Raw genomic sequence first — 17493 nt, forward strand, 5'->3', positions numbered from 1 at the left:
GAAATCGAGGATGAACCTCGTCTTCCTCGGAACCTTCTCCTGCTTTTGCTCACTTTTTTGTTTCTTTCCTGCAATGCGCGCGTGATTGTATGCAGCTGGTCAAGGTCTCGAAAGCTTAAAACAGACTCGCATACAGCTTTGAAGCTTGTCGCAACGTTTCAACCAACCCAGCCAGCCTCTTAGGGCTCACCAATAGTAACGCAGGATGGGCGGCTTTCGCGCGGTCGAGGATCGGCCCACGCCGAAGGAGGTGTACAATTGGCGCCTCTACATCGAGTCTGCGATTATTGCGACAGGATCCCTGCTGTATGTTCCCAAGCTTTTTGGTTCAGGTTACCCGCAGAGAAGACGGAAGATAATGGCCCCTAACTAATACTTTCTGCCTAGGTTTGGATACGACTCGGCGTTCATCGGAACAACGATCGCGCGAGCAAGTTTCGTGCGAGACTTCGGCATCACTTCGGCTACGTCGAAAGAGATATCGTCAAACATCACTTCGGCCTTCCAGGCTGGCGCGCTCGGCGGCGCGCTTATGTGTTTCTTTAGTATGAAGCCGTAGCTATCTCGTAACGATGAAGCCAGGCTAACTGTCAAAGTCACCGAATATGTCGGCCGTAAATGGGCCCTCATCATCAGCAATCTAGTCTTCCTCGCGGGCGCGATTCCCATGGTCGCTGCCACGAATGATTTAGCATCAATGTACGCCGGCCGAGCTTTGACCGGCTGGGGCTGCGGCGTTATCACCGCGACTGTGCCGTCCTATATCGCCGAACTATCCATTCCCTCAATTCGTGGTATCCTCACCGGCCTGTTTGAAGTCACATACCAGACCGGGTCTCTCATTGGTTTCTGGATCAACTACGGTATCAACCAAAACATGAATCCGAACAGCTCCGCGTCCTGGCGCCTGCCCATGGCCGTCCAGCTCATCCCTGCAGGTGGCTTGCTCATCGGAGGCTTCTTCCTGCACGAGTCGCCGCTGTGGCTTTACAGAAAGGGACGGGAGGAAGAGGGAGCAAAGGTCCTCGTGGCGCTCCGACGTCTTCCGGAAGACCATCAGTACATGCAAGAAGAGGTGGAAATGATCCGCGCGAGACTTGCTGAGGAAGCGGCCGTCGCGAAGGCTTATGGCAACGGGTTCTGGGCATACATCCGCGGCTCTCTGTCTGAGCTGTCGCGAAAGGGCATGTGGAACCGCCTTCTGCTTGTGTTTGCTGCCTTCACTTTGCAGAACATGTCTGGTGCCGCAGGTAAGTTTGAAGCATTCCTCGCCACAGATATTCTCTACATCCGTCGCGTTTCATGCCGAAATCGACAGTCTCTAACAAACTGTCAGCTATCAACTACTACTCTCCAACACTCTTCGGCTCTATTGGTATCTCCGACGTAGCTTTGTACACCGGAATCTATGGTTTGGTCAAGGCCGTCGCCTCCATCATCTTCTATGGAGCTCTCATCGACATTTGGGGTCGCCGTCGACCAACGATCATATCTTCACTAGCGTGTTCACTTTGCCTGTGGTTTGTCGGTGCTTATGTAAAGGTAAGCTTCTTCTGGAATATCACGAAATCCTGTTTTAGCCTCTAACAGCTTCAGGTCGGAAACCCGGCCCCAATCATTGCTGCAGGTGGTGAACTCTCGTCGTCCACTAAATCTGGTGGCCAAGCTGCTACTGCGGCTATTATGATTTATTCCGTCTTGTGAGTTTATTTCGTCTCTAAGTCGTAACTTCAGCCCTTAAATTGCATAAACAATTAAAATTAAGCTAACACGTGCTCCCCTAGTTGGTCTTTCGGTCTCAACGGTATTCCGTAAGTCGCGACTAGATGCAATTGCGTGACTGCAATACTAACTCCTCTTAGTTGGATCGTTTCGGCTGAGATCTTCCCCGGCGCTCTTCGAAATCTTACTGGAACCTTCGCGGCCTTCACGCAGTGGCTCATTCAGTTCATCATCACGAAAGCATTGCCGTACATCTTCAGCAGTCTCGACTATGGCGTGTGGTTCTTCTTTGCCTGCTGGATGCTAACGGCCACGATTTGGGCATTCTTCTTTCTTCCTGAGACCAAGGGTGTCACTATTGACCAGATGGATACACTATTGTATGTTCTCATCTGCTTCCTCCGAAGACTGTGTGCATCTCGGTGCAACTAGCTAACTCTGCCACTTAGTGGATATGAAGGTGATCGTCAGGTTCACAGCCAACAGGCGAAGGCGGACGATGGGAAGAGTCTAGACCAAAACATTCGTGAGGTTGACCGTGTCGACGAGGCGTAAGGTGCCTCAAATTAGCATTTAGAAGCTCTACACACCCTTAAGGCCATATCCGGAACTTATCTAAATGCCGCCGGCATATAGTTGGGATGACCCGGCGCAAGTGGGATTCAGCTTGCCGTATTTCCGACCACGCGTCACGCCGAAAAGGGGATGGTGATCTGCCGCCTGCACGTACTATGCAGCAAGCCTCAAATTATAATTCTGCCCGCATCGTTGCTTTGAGCGCCTTGAGAATGTTGCGCATGAGACAGGCGCGGGAAGTTGCAGTCCCGTTATCCTGAGACTCAACGCTCGTTAATAAGCTCCGACTAGCGCCGGGGTGGCCCTCAACTTTGAACGCGCGCGCGCTTGAAACGGGGGGCAAGTGATGAGACGGTACGCCTTACTTACGGCTAGACCTGCTTCTGTGCTGGTTGACGCGCAATGAACAGGCCAGATCGGATTGACGAGTAAGGGCTTTTTAGTCATGGCTTGTGATGAGAGAATAATGCGAAGGAAAGTGTTTGACTCGTCAACGGAGCCGAGCGCTCGGAGAGGGATCGACGGTGCAGTGAACGGCACATCATTGGCAGCTCTTGGCGACGGACCTTTCTTGGCGGTGTTGTTTGGACGGACGGAGATCATGTGGTAACATTGTCGTGAGCACAATCTTCAGACGAGGATCGGTAGATCACCCAGGACACACCCCGGTCAAAGACACCAAGGACTCAAAGTCGGGCTCTAATCCCCTTGCCTAATTACTCCTTCCTGCATGGCAGCGTCATAAGAAGTTAGCGGGCGATAAGCTTAATCCTCCAACATGGCTAAAACAACGATGAAAAAGAAGCTTAGGGCTTTCGGCACTAGTCAGGAGTTTATGTCGCGAGAATTATGTCAAGTCCCGATAGCTTAAACTTTCTTTTGCACTCCACCTTGCCGCGGGGAAGGCGGCAACGCGGAGAAAAGGTGGAGGCCGGCCGCACGCCTCGCAGGGCGGCGGGAGCCGCGAGTAGCGTGTTTACAGTCTGCCAGACACCGGATGAGCATCCGCTACTCACTTTGTCCTGGTACGGATGTGGAGCCTCGTTTTCGGGGGCCCATGTGGAGGGTGCCCTGTTATTCGTTTGGAGAAGCCCGACGTAGGCCTCATGTTACGAATGCGGTCTGACGGACCATGCAAGAGGCATCTTTTGCCCTGATATGATCGCCCTGATCTGCAGAGTTCGTCCCAGTCGACCGGCGACTTTGTGGCGCCACGGCCTCGGTAACCGGAATGAAGTGATTCTGCCCCCGTGACCTCCTTCTCCATGAGCAGATTCTGACTCTCACAACATGCCGCAGATCATCGTGATTACTTGATGGGATGTAAACCTCGGGTTGTGCGAGGCGGCCGGATTTCAGATTGCTGTCTACTAGGTCATTGGGATGAAGCGTGACATCTTCAGTTTACTTCCCGCTTCGCAGAGAGCTATCACCAACTTGGACCTAGTGTGGCTTCCATCTTGAATCCAGCCAAGTTTGTTTCCTCCTGCCTTGCTGCACCCTATGAACGGACAGGTTCGCGTCAAACAGCGCAATCGCGGCCGAGCGAGGGAGCCACGTATCTTGGCATCTAAAGTGGAATAATGTCCCGAAAGCTTAGAAAGGGAAACGGGCCTTGGCATCTAGGTTCAGCCCAAAACACATGTGCGGCTAAACTTTCTTCGTCTCGACTCCACCCAAAAGCTTGTCGCTTGTCAATACTTTCTGACTTCGGACGAGAGAGCGGGCGCAATCTCCGTGTGGGTTGCGACACTCCGGGAGCTTCAATCACGGAAGAGCGAAACGATCTCGAAAGCATCGCGGCTGAAGGACTCGGAGCCATCCTGCAGTGGGTGATGGCCAGATGGCTCGATGTCCCTCGGACAACGGCACATGTGCTCCTCCATTAGAGATGATGACTCGCAAATGGTGATCTCGGGACAGTCAACGGATTCTCTATATATATGAACCGGAAATCGCCCATCTCCTCGGGCTTGATTATTATCCACATCAGACATTCACGTCCTTCACGACTTGCATCCATCGGCTGGTCCCTCATCAACTAATCCTATTGGTCTATTATTAATACCATTCGGTCCTTCTTAAAAACCTTTCAAAATGCGTTTCACTCAGCTCATCCTCTCCATCTTCCTCTTCTTCTCCTTCGTCGCTGCCCTGCCAGTACCGGCACAGGCAGACGGAGAAGCTGTCGAGGCACTTGAGGCGCGGGCCAATAACGGTGGCAAGAAGGGTGGCGGCGGCAATAAGGGTAGCTCCAAGTCAACTGCCAAGGAGGTCAAGGGCATCGACAAGAACATCAACATCCAGAAGAACGAGTCCAAGGACGTCAAGAAGGTGCAGAAGGCCGAGGGAACCAAGAACTTCCCTAAGGAGAAGGCCAACCTCCAAAAAGACATCAAGGCTGGACAGAAGCAACGTGCCCAGAACCAGAAGAACGCCGACCCCAAGAACAAGCAACTGAACGATGGCCTGAAGAAGGTGAGATGTCTCGGAAATGCAAACCATGCGATCTCGGTACTAATATTGGAACTTTAGGTTCAAGGTGCCCAAGCAAAGGAGTCTAAGCAAGCCAAGGGCCTGACCGGCAACCCTAAGAAGGACAACGCCACCCTCAACAAGCTTGGTGGCGAGTTCAAAGACGGCCGCAAGCAGAATGAGAAGAACAAGCAAGCCGTAAGTCTCCACACATGCCCTGAGGCAAAAGAATCTGAGACTGATGCAATTACAGGCCAAGAAGGGCGGCAAATAGATGCGAGGCCGTATAGACGTGAACAGCTCTGTGGGAACCTACGGAATAGCTTCGTGCGGGACGATTTATGCCGGGATGGCGATGGCGGAGTTCAAAAGATGTAATTTGAGACAGTCCAGCGTCGAAGACCTCTAAAAATGAGACTGCGCCGTGCGCTACCTCTCACGTGGTGCTGTGAATTTGCTGGTGATATCTGGTGATTTGAAGGTTCGAATATTTCGTCTCTGATGCTACCGTGATATTGCGAGACTGAGTGGCGGTAAGTGATCAGGCAAACCAAGCATTCGCAGGGCAGGTGAGATAAGTGTTACCTGACAAGTGAGGTCTGTCTCAACTAACATCGTAAACCATGAACCAAGCCTGAGATTTTAACCCATCATTACCTTTGTTGGTGTACAGTGTCTGCCCAACTTGGCATTGATGACCTTGAATCGCACTCCGAACAAATATATTAATATGATCTTGTGATGTTGTATACAGTGAATAGTCTGATGTTCACGAAATTCGGCGATGAGAACCCCAGCTTGGCAAGCCCCAGTCCTGTTGGTGCTCAATCACAGGGCACCAACAAGTCGAACCATTTACTCGGCTGCCAAAACCCCCCAGTCGATACAAAAAGCCCCACGGATTACATCATTCTGCAAAACATGGTCAGCTGACCCAGAAGAAAAGAGGTGATCCGGCAGTCGGGAACCATTTCCTCCACCGGTAGCTCCGTTCACAAACCGCGACATGGCGTCTTCTCGGCCGAATCCACATGCATCCTTCCAGATCCCTGACCACATCAGACGCCATGTGAATCCATTCTATGGCCGCAGGACCAATGGGTGTGATACCTGCGGCTTCAAGCCAGAAAGTACCTCGAACCTAAGTCGTGAGCACGGCCTAAGGACCTGGACCGATGCTTCCCTATACTGCAACTTCTGTCATCTCATCGTCGCTCTGCACGATGAGCTCAAGACAAAGCACGCGATAGAGTTTGCAGACCTTGACAAAGGCAAAATTGCTGTGTACAGTTGCAACGCTCGCGACGGTCGCAAACAGTTCCTCCTGGGCCCCAATACGCCAGACATGAACACGCCTCCAGCTGAACGGGAGACAATCTTCTTTTACAACTTTCCCGGTACGTTGCAATTCTGCATGACGGTTTTGCTGCAAGTGAACTCGGCATAAATGCACGTTGTACTTATCCTTGAACTAGATTCTCGGTTTCCATGGGAGGGTATCCCTTATGACCGTGACATGTCGGACACTGCTGGCTCAGAAGAATGCCTCCTTCTTTTGAAATATTGGATGGAAAATTGCCAGGCTTCACACGCCGATTGCTCACCTTCAGATCACCCTCTGCCGACTAGGGTCCTCGATGTCACCGCCAACCCCCCAAAGCTTGTCATCACGGCAAACCTGTCGCAAAAGGACGAAAGATACATCGCATTGAGCCACTGCTGGGGGCCATCTCAGCCACTCAGAACCTTGAAGATGAACATCGGGCTGCATCAAGACGGGATCGACCTCAGCAGCATGCCGCAAACCTTCAAAGATGCCGTCGCCGTGACACGATATCTTGGCATGCGATACATCTGGATCGACTCTCTCTGCATCGTGCAAGACGACGTTCTGGATTGGGAGTACGAAGCCGCCAGGATGGCTGACGTCTACGGCTTCGCCTATCTGGTTCTGGGCGCATCGTCTGCGTCTGACGGTACAAAGGGCTTCCTGGGCCGCCGCCATTACTCCGGGGGCAGCGTGACGGTCCCCTGCTCAGCGAGCCCGCGCAAATTCAGCAAAATCCACTATCGACCGGTGTTGAACCACAGGAAGGCGCTGTTCTACGCAAACTTTGATGGTCCATTGTCAGAGCGCGGATGGGCTTTCCAAGAGAGGGCTCTTGCTAAGCGCTTCGTTTCATTCGGCGAGTTCGAGCTCCAGTGGGCTTGTCGCTCACTTGAAGACTGCGAATGCGACGAATTCGACCTCAGGAAATCCCAGGTGGGTATAAAAGGGGACAACAGCTGGAGGTTTAGGGATTCGGTGGGAATACATGCCAAAGGAGACGAAATGTCGACGCAAGATGCCCATTATTTCCATCGTCAATGGAGGAAATCGGTCGTCACATCCTATTCAGGGCGTAAGCTTACCTTCCAAGCGGACAAGCTGGTCGCTTTGTCAGCGATCTCCCGAGTCTTCCAAGAGCGGGTGGACGACGACTTCCTCGCAGGATTGTGGAGAAAAGAACTAGTTCATGATCTAAGCTGGAACAGATCTCGGTTAGAAGAGTCGAGGGGATGCCTTGGTGCGCCGTCATGGAGTTGGGCTTCCATCGACGGTACCGTTTCCTGGTGGAAATCCTCCTTCGTTGAATCATTGAGACACACGGAGCCGTGCCAAGTTGTCGAAATAGAATGCACTCCGGCCTCTGAGATCAATCCCTTCGGGTCCGTGGAAAGCGGATATGTCATTCTGGATGGTCTTCTGATCAAGGCCACGGCAAAATATCTCCACAATCCACCGCCGTCGCAGGAGGGCCGACACTATTTTTTGACTGAATGGCCTGCTGGGGAGTTCTTCGCAGACTCGTTTCTAGGGACTGCCGATGTCGAGCTGAATGGCGAGGCTGTCAACACTGCTGTCCGAGGCACACTTTCCAGTGCGCACTATCGACAAGAAGCGGTTGAATATCCTGTCTGGTGCTTTCTTTTGACCACAGGATGCTTTGGGCGCGAAGACAAGTATGCTTACGTGCTGGTTCTCGGGAGGTCGGTCTGTCAACCGAGTGTGTTTGAAAGAGTTGGGCTGGTGGTTCTCAAGTTGGGCAAGGAATCATTGCCGAGCTTCCTTTCGCCAGGATTCTTTCCAAATTGGCGCAATGAAAGAGTTACCATTATATAGCATAAATGTAGGACACACGAATGAAGAAAGCGTATGATTGAAAGTCTTGTTTATTCTACACTAATGATGGGATACCTCCTTAAAAAGCAACGCTCGCTACATGAATTTGTAAAAGACTATTAGAGTTTATATCTGGACAACCTATGTCCTCATTGATCTGTATTCATTCCAGGGTCGCACTCATTGAGTGGCGAGACCCTTTCCCTTGGACTCCTTCTTCGTCTTGGACGAGCCAGAGTTCCACTTCTTGACGCGGACAAGGTAGTACGACACAACAGCGACGAAGATGTTGAAGAAAATGAAGGCCCACATGATGCCAAAGTTGCGCCAGCGCTCGTCGTAGAAGATGTTGCTGCCGGAGAGGTACTGGTCGGCGTTGCTGAGCGAGCAGTACCGGCACGACTCGGTGGCGTCGGGGTTCTGCAGCTGGCCGGGCGCCATCTTGAGGTAGTCGGCGAGGTACTCGCCGCAGGTCTGGTTGGCGGGCGGGTTGAAGACGGAGGTCTCGTCCGCGGAGCAGGTGACGGGGCGGCCATGCAGCTGGGTGGAGACGATACCGGCGACCCAGTAGGTGAAGGGGGAGACGCGGTACATGAAGATCCAGAAGCCGGGCAGGGCGGTCGGGGACTGCAGGACACCGCAGAAGGTCAGGCTCATGAGGACGAGGAGGGTGACGACGCCGGAAGCGGTGAGGGCATCGGGGAAGGCGGCGATGGTCATGTGCGCGAAGGAGGAGGCGTAGACGAGGAGCTGGATGGCGAAGAGCAGGACGGTGACCTGGCGGACGGAGCTCTGGATACCGATGACCGGGTAGTAGAAGCAGGCGAAGATGAGGATGCCGGTGACGATCTGGTAGGGGATCTCGACGATGATGTTGGCGAACATGAAGGCCTTCCAGGAGTAGGCCTTGCTAGGGCGCTCGCGGACCTCGTAGAGGGAGCGCTGAGTGACGAAGTGAGGCTGGATCTGCTGGACGATGGTGGAGAAGATGGTGATAATCATGAAGACGGCGAAGACGACGTTCTGCATGCCGGCCATGGTGCCGTTGGCCTTGTAGAAGGAGAAGCCGACGAAGAGGCCGGCGGCGATGCCGAGGACGAACTTGGCGAAGACGTAGTTGGGCATGCGCCAGTATTGCTGGAACACGCGGACGGTGACCTCGGTGAGCTGGGTGGTGAAGGGCATGGCGAACTCGGAATGGGCGCCGGCCTCCTCGGTGCCGGCGACCTGCTCGTTGGCCTTCTCGAGGTGGATGCGCTCGAGCTCGGCAGAGACACCAGTGCGCTCTTCGCTGGACTTCCAGACGCTGTGCCAATCCTCTCCGCGCGAGTTGGTGCCGTTGTTGACAATCTCAAGCATGTACTCGGCAGGGTTCTCATCATCGTCACACTTGCGAGCACCATGAGACTCGAAGTAGTTCAGAAGAGTGCGCGAGTTGTCGCCGATATCGCCAAAGTACACAGTCTTGCCACCACGGGCAAGGAAGAGGAGACGGTCGAATTGCTGGAAGAGGATAGCGCTAGGCTGGTGGACGGTGCAGAGGACGGCTTGGCCGGCGTCGGCAAGCTTGCGGAGGAAGGCGCAGATAGCCCAGGAGCTCTGGGAGTCGAGACCACTGGTAGGCTCATCGAGGAACAGAAGAAGCTTGGGCTTGGCTGCGAGTTCGACGCCGATGGTGAGGAGCTTGCGCTGCTCGACGTTGAGGCCTTCACCGGGGACACCGACGACGGCGTCGGCGAAGTCGCGCATGTTGAGCATGTCGATGACCTCCTCGACGAAGGCGTACTTCTCCTCCTTGCTGACGGTCTTGGGCTGGCGGAGCATGGCGCTGAAGCGCAGACTCTCGCGAACGGTTGCGGTAGCCAAGTGGAGATCTGGGAGATGTTAGCAATCATGCGTGAGTGAGAGTGAGGAAGAGGCTGCTTACCCTGCTGCTGAACGTAGCCAGTCTTGCGCTGGAAGCTGGCGTCGAGAGGCTTGCCGTTGACGAACATGTCACCAGTGATGACACCCATAGTAGTGCGCTGAGCGAGGACATCGAGAAGAGTAGTCTTGCCGGCACCACTGACACCCATGAGAGCGGTGAGAGTTCCGGGCTTGACCCAGCCGTCGACGTGATCAAGCAACCGACGGGGCTCTCCCTTGATCTCGATGTCGTAGACAACGTCCCTCCAGGTGAAGATGTCCTTCTGGGGCGGGATGGAGCTGACGTTGGCATCGGGCTCGCTGTTCTTGCTCTTGACCGGGACGGCCATCTCCTCGTTGGAAACACTGCGGTTCACGCCGTCCTGGAGGTAGGCGGGAACGTGGCCGCGCTGGAAGACGAGGACCTCGGCGGAGCTGGTGGTGGCGGAGTTGAGCTCAGTGGCGACGAAGTAGATGATCATGAAGAAGAACAGGAAAGCGAGCAGGATGCCGAAGTTCCTCCAGACGTGGGAGTAGTAGTACTGGTAGTTGGTGTTGATGAACGCGTCGCCACTAACAGTGCGCTGGCCAGCGATGGCGCCGACAGCAGAGCAGATCCAGGAGTCGCCGTTGAGCGGGGTGTACGAGGGGATGATTTCCGAGCAGGTGAACTCGCGACCGTGGAACTCGTTGGCGATGAGGATCTCGAAGGCGTAGAAGATGGGGTTGATCCATCGAATCCAGCCAAACCAGTCGACCATCTGGGGAACGCGAACGACGAAGCCAGTGTAGATGACAAGAGCTAGGACCAGGACACCAGCAAGCATCATAGCCTGCGACACGGTCTTGGTAATGGCGGCCATTGTTCTGAAGACGGCGCTCATGACGAAGGTGGAGATGTAGGTGATCAGGAAGTACAGGAAGAACTGGCCAGGCTCGCGTCGTAGTCCGGCGAGGAAGTAGAGCACGAGGTTGAAGGTTGTTGCCGTGATGAACTTGATCGGGATGTCTGCGGTGATTCCAGCAATGGCTTCAGCGGCAGGATGGTAGAAGGCGTAGGAGGCGTGCTTTTCGACGATTGGACGTTGATCGTAGAGACTGTTGATCTCGGAGATGGCAGTGAGAGCGTTCATGAGGATAGCCTGGAACAGAACAGAGCCCTTGGCGTAGAAACCGGAAGTAGAGTCAGGTGTACCGTAGAAGACCGAGCCGATGATGAGAGCCATCATGAGATTGATGACTGCTGACGTTGCTGTTGCCGACATGTCGTTCCATATTCTTTGGTAGGCGCGCTTGGTGGTCAGGCCAACCTGCATCGCCATGGAGATGGTGTAGGGGGACTTGGGGCGGACGTGCTTCGCCTGCCTCTCGTTCTTCATCTGCCGCATCTCGGTGAGAGCCTGGCTGTTGGAGTCCATAGGGTAGGCCTCCTGGTGCAGCTCAATCTCCTGGCGGAGGGCGGCGTACTCGGGGGACTGACGCCAGTACATCTCAAAGTCCTCCGGCGTGCGAGGGACCTGATTCTCCATGCCCGGGCGGGCACGGCGCTCCTGGGGGTTGGTGACGGAAGTGAGAAAGTCACCGGTGGTCTGGCGCTGAGGGCACTCCCATCCCATGCGCTCGAAGTACGCTTTGGCGGCGCTGGCAGGGCCGAAGTAGATCTGGCGACCCTCGTAGAGGACGACGGCCTTGTCGAAGAGGTCGTAGATGGCCTGGGAGGCCTGGTAGATGGCGACGGCGTTGGCGCTGCCGGTGAAGTCGGACGCGAGGCGCAGAGCCTGAACGAACTTCAGGGCAGTCGCGGAGTCCAGGCCGCGGGTGCTGTTGTCCCACGCGCACATAGGGGATCCGGCGAGCATCATCTCGGCGATACTGACACGCTTGCGCTCGCCGCCAGAGACGCCGCGGACGAAGTCGTTGCCGACCTTGGTGTTGTAGGTGTGGCTAAGACCGCAGACGGCCATGACAATCTGGGCGGCCTTCTTGGACATCTCATCGCGGGTCATGCCCTGGAGTCTCTTGGAGGGTGTGCGGACGGCGGCGGCGAACTCGAGGGTTTGGCCGACCGTGAGATGGGGGAAGTGCTTGTCAACCTGTGAAAGATGTGTTAGCTAGATGTCACAAATGAGATGGCCGATGAAGTTACGAACCTCTTGGTTGTAGACAGTCTCGCCCTTGAACTCCTTCACCATCCTCTTCTGAGGGATACCGTTGTAGTGGATGACAGAGTCGTGTCCCAAGCTCAGGCCGTGAAGCTCACCAGTCATGGTCTTGAGAAGGGTACTGCATCCGGATCCGGGACGGCCCAGAACAATCAGAAGCTCGCCGCTGTTGAGGAGACCATCGAAGTTGTGGAGGATCCTCTTGGGCTCCTTCTTGCCGAAGCTCAAGTGCTCGCCGATCCTCAGGGGCGCCGCGAGAAAGGAGCCAACGGTCTGCTGGAGCTGCAGGGCAGCGCCTGTTCCGGAGACGTTGAGATCCTTGTAGGCGACACCGGCCTTCTTGATGCTGATGCCCTCGTTGGACATCTGCTGCATGATTCTCTGCAGCCATTTTGAGAGGTCGAAGGACTTGCTAGTGGGGTCGAGGGAGGGATCGTTGGTTGCGATGTTGGAGAGTTGCGGCTCGCCGAAGCTGACGCCGCTCTGGCGCCGTGACAAGGTGGTTGCGATTCTCTGAAGCTCTCTCCTGTCCTCCTCCTCAATCATCATGGTGTCGCGGTGGGTATCTCTCGTAGGGCTGGACAGGGTGGCGTTGTCGTCTGATGAGTCGCCATTGTTCTTGCCGGTGTTGATGGGGGCGAAGCCGGCCTCCCATTGTTCTGATGAGGCTCTGCCGTTCATTGTGATAGAGGAGCCTGTTGAGTCTCGTGTGTCGGTTCGTTGTTGTGCCATGGTTGGGGGTGTGTTGCCAACGGCTAAGCTCAAGTGAGCTTGATATTATTAAGTAGTATTTGATCTTTGAACAGTGTGATTGGTGATCTGTGTGTTTGATGTCGATGTATCGTGTAAGTTGAAACGTTCACAGACGGTTACACTCGATAGTTGTTGATGAGATCTGGGGAAGTAACAAGAACGATAGCATGAATGGGATGACTGTGTTATTATATCAAAAAAGGCAGACGCGAGAGAAGTGTGCGTTTGCGGACATGAACCAACACCGGGGCCACCGAACAAGGCGCCGCAAGCCCGCCAAGCCCAGCCCATCTTTCCCCCAGCGCTGAAGTTTGTTGCTGGTACGCGGCCGAGTCAACAATCGACTCAAGCTGTGTTGTGTGTGTGCGGAGTTCGCAGAGCACCCGCCCGACCGCCGGCCCCGGTGAAGTGGCAATGAGGTCATGCCCCTGTAGTTCCCGCCCGACGACCCTTCTCACCACCCCGAAACTGTTCCATTTGCGGGAAGGGCTGGATATGTCAGCCCGTCTGATGTGTGTGTGCATCTGTATGCGTGGGTGGTCCCGTCTTCTCCTGTGGCATGGTCTGTAGGCTGGCCGCTCCCGCGTTCCCAGCACCATGGATTACGGTCCGGGCGGGGTGTTGAAGGCACAGCTCGAGTCCGCAACCCGTCGTCGGGGAGCTCCAAGGCCCCGAGAGGTGCTTACCGTAAGCCACGCAGGAGCCGCGCCGCGGCCCCAGAGACGAGTCAGGGTCGTTGGCTAGGCCTGTTGCGGCGGTGCGATCTGCTGGAATTCGGCCGAGGTGTCCTGAACTGTGTTAACCATGTTCCGATTGCATCATGGTGCCCCCCCCATTGGGCACTAGCCCACGGCACTCGTAAAAATGACTGGTTCAGTGGATTGTTCCCCTTTTCTCTCTTTGGTCCGTAAGTCCGTATATCTCTCTGCCCTGCACTGCTCGTAAATCTTGAGTTGCAGTGATTTCCACTTTCCGCTGGCGGACCCTCTTTCGGGAGATTTGCGTTCTCGGCAGGGCTGCTGCTGTTGCTGCGGCTGTCAAATACGCACCGATGTTATGAGGCTTACCAACAATTGAATCTCCCCGACTGCGGATTTGACTGGTTTTTTTTGCAGTGGATCCGTCGGACTTTGGGGGAGATAGGGGTTGCGATATGTAAACAAGCCAGATCACTTTGCTTACCATGTACGAATACAATTTCCCACTGAAAGGGCTCCTCTCTTTCCCCCCTTTTCGCAGGCTGGCTTTAGTCAGTAAAGTCGGAGTTCAACATGTCGGGCTCCGGGATCACTATCGAGAGTCCGATCTCTCACAATGACGCCAATCCGCAGCTCTAGCACGACGCATAATGTTGAACGGCCAGATCCATATTTACGAGACTAACAGCTAGCTAGCGGAAACAATTCTTCAGTATCACTGTGTTTCCACGTGCAGTTCATGAGACGGTTCATAATTCTAGATCTATTCCCCCCCCCTTATCTCCAGCCCCATCCCGTCAGTGTCCCTTTCCACACTTTCGGGCTCTCGAAGGCATGCGACCGGCTGGTGGAAACTTAGGCCGCTGAGTCAGTCCGTCCACCTTCGACCGCTTTCGCCGCCAGCAGCACGCGGATCCTCCCCGCACCGACACGCCGAACTCTGAGAAAGATCTGCTGGGTTGGCCCCGGCCCGACTCCCAAGCTTTCTTAGGACGTGATTCCAGAACAGCCCGTTGACGTGTTTTGCTCTCAGAATTTTGGTAAGCATTCACACCGTCGTCTTGGCAAGCATCAACTCCGCACACCGAGTAGAGTAGAGTTTGCACTGCGTCACTGAAACTTTGGCCATTTCGGCCGCAATCCCCTGAATTGGGCGATGTTGAGAGAGAATAGAGGTGTCCTTCGACCCATTACTCCGGGTTCCCGTCCGCAACCCTCTCACTCCTTCTTGACACCCACTTTGCCGATCTTTCTGAGTCCCCAAATGGTCACAAGCAGGGTTGCGCCGTAGAGCGCGAAGCAGTACCAGAACGATGCCCGATAGCCCTCCAGCAGCGCCGTTGGGCTCTCCTTATCCGCCACACCTGACTTGGCCGTCACGGCACTCGCAATCGCGCCCGACGACGCCAACCCCACGCTTTTGCCGATCTGGGCGATGGTGTTGTACACACCGCCCGCAACACCCTGCGTCCTCGACGGGAACAGCGAGGTGATCAGCAGGTTCGAGATAGTGAAGAGCGTGTCCGCGCCGATGGCGTTCATGAACATGGCCCAGAAGATGCAGTACCAGTAGTTCCACGCCGGGTCCGCAACGGCCATCAGGATCGGGGACAGCGCCGCGAGGGCCACGGCGATGAGGATCGCGAGGTCGGCCCGGACGCGGTGCACCACGAGCCCGGCGACGACGTTGGCGAGCACGCCGCCCACCGGGGCCGGGAGGAAGCGGACCGAGGTGTCGATCGCCGAGAGCCGCTGCACGTACTGCAGGTAGAAGGAGCTCAGCTGCTCTGTCGCGTTGAAGGCGCCCCAGACCATGAAGACGCTGACGCAGATGCTGGTGAAGCTGCGGTTCTTCCAAAGAGAGTTCGGGATGATGGCTGGGCGGCCGAGGCGCTCTTGCCGCTCGACCCATCCGATGAAGCTGCCGATCAAGACACCCGAGACGACCAAGAGAGCAATGTTGGCCGGCTTCTTGATGTCACTCAGGCTCTCGGTCATGACGCTGGAGGGGCGGGTTAGTTTGTCTCCTCGTCTCATCTTTGGGATTTGCCGATCGTCGCAGGGCTGGACTTACGCAAGAACATAGGATACCATCGCCAGGAAGCCGCTCGCCAGGAACGCCCCGATCCAATCCACCTCGGTCAGGAAGCGGTTCCACGTCACCGGTTCGCGCTTGCCGATACTTGGCAGCCACTTGAGGGCGATGAGGAAGATGACAGTGTTGATGATGGCCGCGATGTGGAAGCCCCATCTCCAGCCGATGGTGTCTGTGAAGACACCGCCGACACTGAGACCGACGGAGAACCCGATGGGCTGGCCGCCGCCCATGGAGGCGAACGCGATGTTGCGTCGCTTGCCTGAGGGGAATGCGTGTGTGATGATACTGACGGCGGATGGCAGACACATGGAGATCGCGATGCCGGCGAAGGCCCGGAACATGATCAGCTGGATTCCCGTCTTGGCCAGGCCGCAGGCCAGGGTGAAGGCCGATTGGAGGAAGCATCCCAAGAGATAGAGTTGCCGAGCTCCGAAGAGATCGGCCATGGCGCCTGACAGGAGCAGAGTGCAACCACAGGTCAGGGCGTACACCGAGGCAGGCCTTCACGGGGTGTTAGCAATGGTTCACCGGCAAGATATCGCTAAGGCTCATACCAAAGCAGCAGGTTGCCTTCAAGATTCACATCCTTTGCCATTGCAGGGATGCAGACGGTAACCACGCCAGCCAAGAGGGAGCTAATTCCGGTGATACAAGTCACCGATGAGATGACAACCACCGTCTTGCCCTTGGAAATGTCTTCATGCTGGGCATCTTCTGCGGGAAACACAGGCTGGTTGGGTCTCGATATAATTGATGATGAGGCCGAAAGTTCCGCCAGAGGCGATGCTGGAGCGTTGAAAACCTCAACCGTAGTTGTCGACATTGTCAACCCTGACTCGATTCACAACGTCGCACTAGGTCGTGACCAGGAAGACTACCCTTTTCACCAGACAAGAAGATCACTCAGAAACTGCTAGTCCTCCAGCACTATATCACCATAGACCCAGCGAACCGGTCACCCGGCGTAGAAATACTTCATTGTGCAAAATTTCGACCGATGTGCCCGAGATCGGCCGAGCGTGGAGCCCCGGAAGAGCCCCATGTTCGGATGTGTAAAAATGGAACCATTCAGTCTGTAATGGGGAAAAATTACTTAATAGTTTGCGGATCCGTCAGGGCGTCACGGCTTTTAAGCATACGTCAAGGGCGCAAAGGGCGTGCGCGACATATGGCGCCAACATTTGTTGGTTTTGAAATTTCTTAATGTCCGTCGGGGTTTTGTAGTTGCGATGGCCATGACTCAACCAAGTCGGGGGGTTCAACGCGCTCATGGTGCTTCTTGCATTCAAACAATCATTCACGCGATGGTTAGCGGTTGATAAAAATGAGTAGAGCTTGCATTAGCACGTGCTTTCTATTAAAAAGTGTAACTTCATTCCTGCTTAGAAATGAAATGGACTTTCCTGTCTTGAAAAAAAGGTGACATGGAAGGACGAAGACGAAGATGGGGAGGATATGAGTATGACTGCCACCGCGTCAGCCTGGCGGCCGACGTCGTACTGATACAACTCAGCCCAAAACTTTTGAGCACTTTCTTCCACGAATTGTCATCAAGAGGAGTCTAAAGAGATGCAGAACTTCCTCATCATTTTGAAGCTGTTTGTAACAGCAGTCATTTCACTCTTCAGGGCGACTGTAGCGGATTGATGCAGGATTTGAGCATAAATACCTAATTTTGGCGAATCAGGGCAGGATGCCTTTGGCTTTCCTTTAGCAATATGATCAGTGGCGTCGATTGAAAACAGGTTGATAGTGTTCATGTATTCGACACGGAACAGAAACTAGAAGAGAAAACTGCAAAGAAACCCTACGTTAGGACAATCTTTATTAGTCAAATACATGCATTGTTAGGTCTGAAGACTAAGAACTCAAATATGCATTGTGCTAACACCCAGTATTGAGAACAGAGTGATTTTGGCTAATATGATGACTTTTGAAAAC

At 54.6% G+C, this 17493-nt stretch overlaps 5 protein-coding genes across 5 annotated transcripts; 3 read left to right on the forward strand and 2 right to left on the reverse strand.

Moving 5' to 3' along the window:
- Nucleotides 1–205: 205 nt before the first annotated feature.
- qutD-6 (Quinate permease) lies at nucleotides 206–2277 on the forward strand (the record flags this gene model as incomplete). The annotated part of the gene is made up of 8 exons (XM_032029318.1): nucleotides 206–306; nucleotides 388–545; nucleotides 597–1250; nucleotides 1337–1542; nucleotides 1597–1700; nucleotides 1785–1811; nucleotides 1863–2102; nucleotides 2172–2277. The coding sequence occupies 8 exons, from the start codon at nucleotides 206–208 to the stop codon at nucleotides 2275–2277; spliced, it is 1596 nt and encodes a 531-aa protein (XP_031890781.1).
- Nucleotides 2278–4395: 2118 nt separating this feature from the next.
- On the forward strand, nucleotides 4396–5047 carry CGGC5_v014486 (uncharacterized protein; the record flags this gene model as incomplete). Its single annotated transcript, XM_032029319.1, has 3 exons — nucleotides 4396–4776; nucleotides 4834–4971; nucleotides 5027–5047. The coding sequence occupies 3 exons, from the start codon at nucleotides 4396–4398 to the stop codon at nucleotides 5045–5047; spliced, it is 540 nt and encodes a 179-aa protein (XP_031890780.1).
- A 1071-nt stretch (nucleotides 5048–6118) lies between these two features.
- On the forward strand, nucleotides 6119–7286 carry CGGC5_v014487 (uncharacterized protein; the record flags this gene model as incomplete). Its single annotated transcript, XM_066153103.1, has 3 exons — nucleotides 6119–6170; nucleotides 6384–7036; nucleotides 7218–7286. 3 exons carry the CDS (start codon nucleotides 6119–6121, stop codon nucleotides 7284–7286), a joined length of 774 nt encoding a protein of 257 aa, XP_066007551.1.
- An 830-nt stretch (nucleotides 7287–8116) lies between these two features.
- Nucleotides 8117–12684, reverse strand: ZRA1-4 (ZEB2-regulated ABC transporter 1; the record flags this gene model as incomplete). The annotated part of the gene is made up of 3 exons (XM_032029322.1): nucleotides 8117–9810; nucleotides 9864–11934; nucleotides 11992–12684. 3 exons carry the CDS (start codon nucleotides 12682–12684, stop codon nucleotides 8117–8119), a joined length of 4458 nt encoding a protein of 1485 aa, XP_031891005.1.
- Nucleotides 12685–14672: 1988 nt separating this feature from the next.
- On the reverse strand, nucleotides 14673–16375 carry CGGC5_v014489 (putative MFS-type transporter; the record flags this gene model as incomplete). The annotated part of the gene is made up of 3 exons (XM_032029323.1): nucleotides 14673–15456; nucleotides 15529–16053; nucleotides 16107–16375. The coding sequence occupies 3 exons, from the start codon at nucleotides 16373–16375 to the stop codon at nucleotides 14673–14675; spliced, it is 1578 nt and encodes a 525-aa protein (XP_031891006.1).
- Nucleotides 16376–17493: the final 1118 nt, after the last annotated feature.

This window comes from Colletotrichum fructicola (assembly GCF_000319635.2).
Source record: "Colletotrichum fructicola Nara gc5 chromosome Unknown KSG_Nara_v1_contig09, whole genome shotgun sequence".
Classification (NCBI taxonomy): domain Eukaryota; kingdom Fungi; phylum Ascomycota; class Sordariomycetes; order Glomerellales; family Glomerellaceae; genus Colletotrichum; species Colletotrichum fructicola.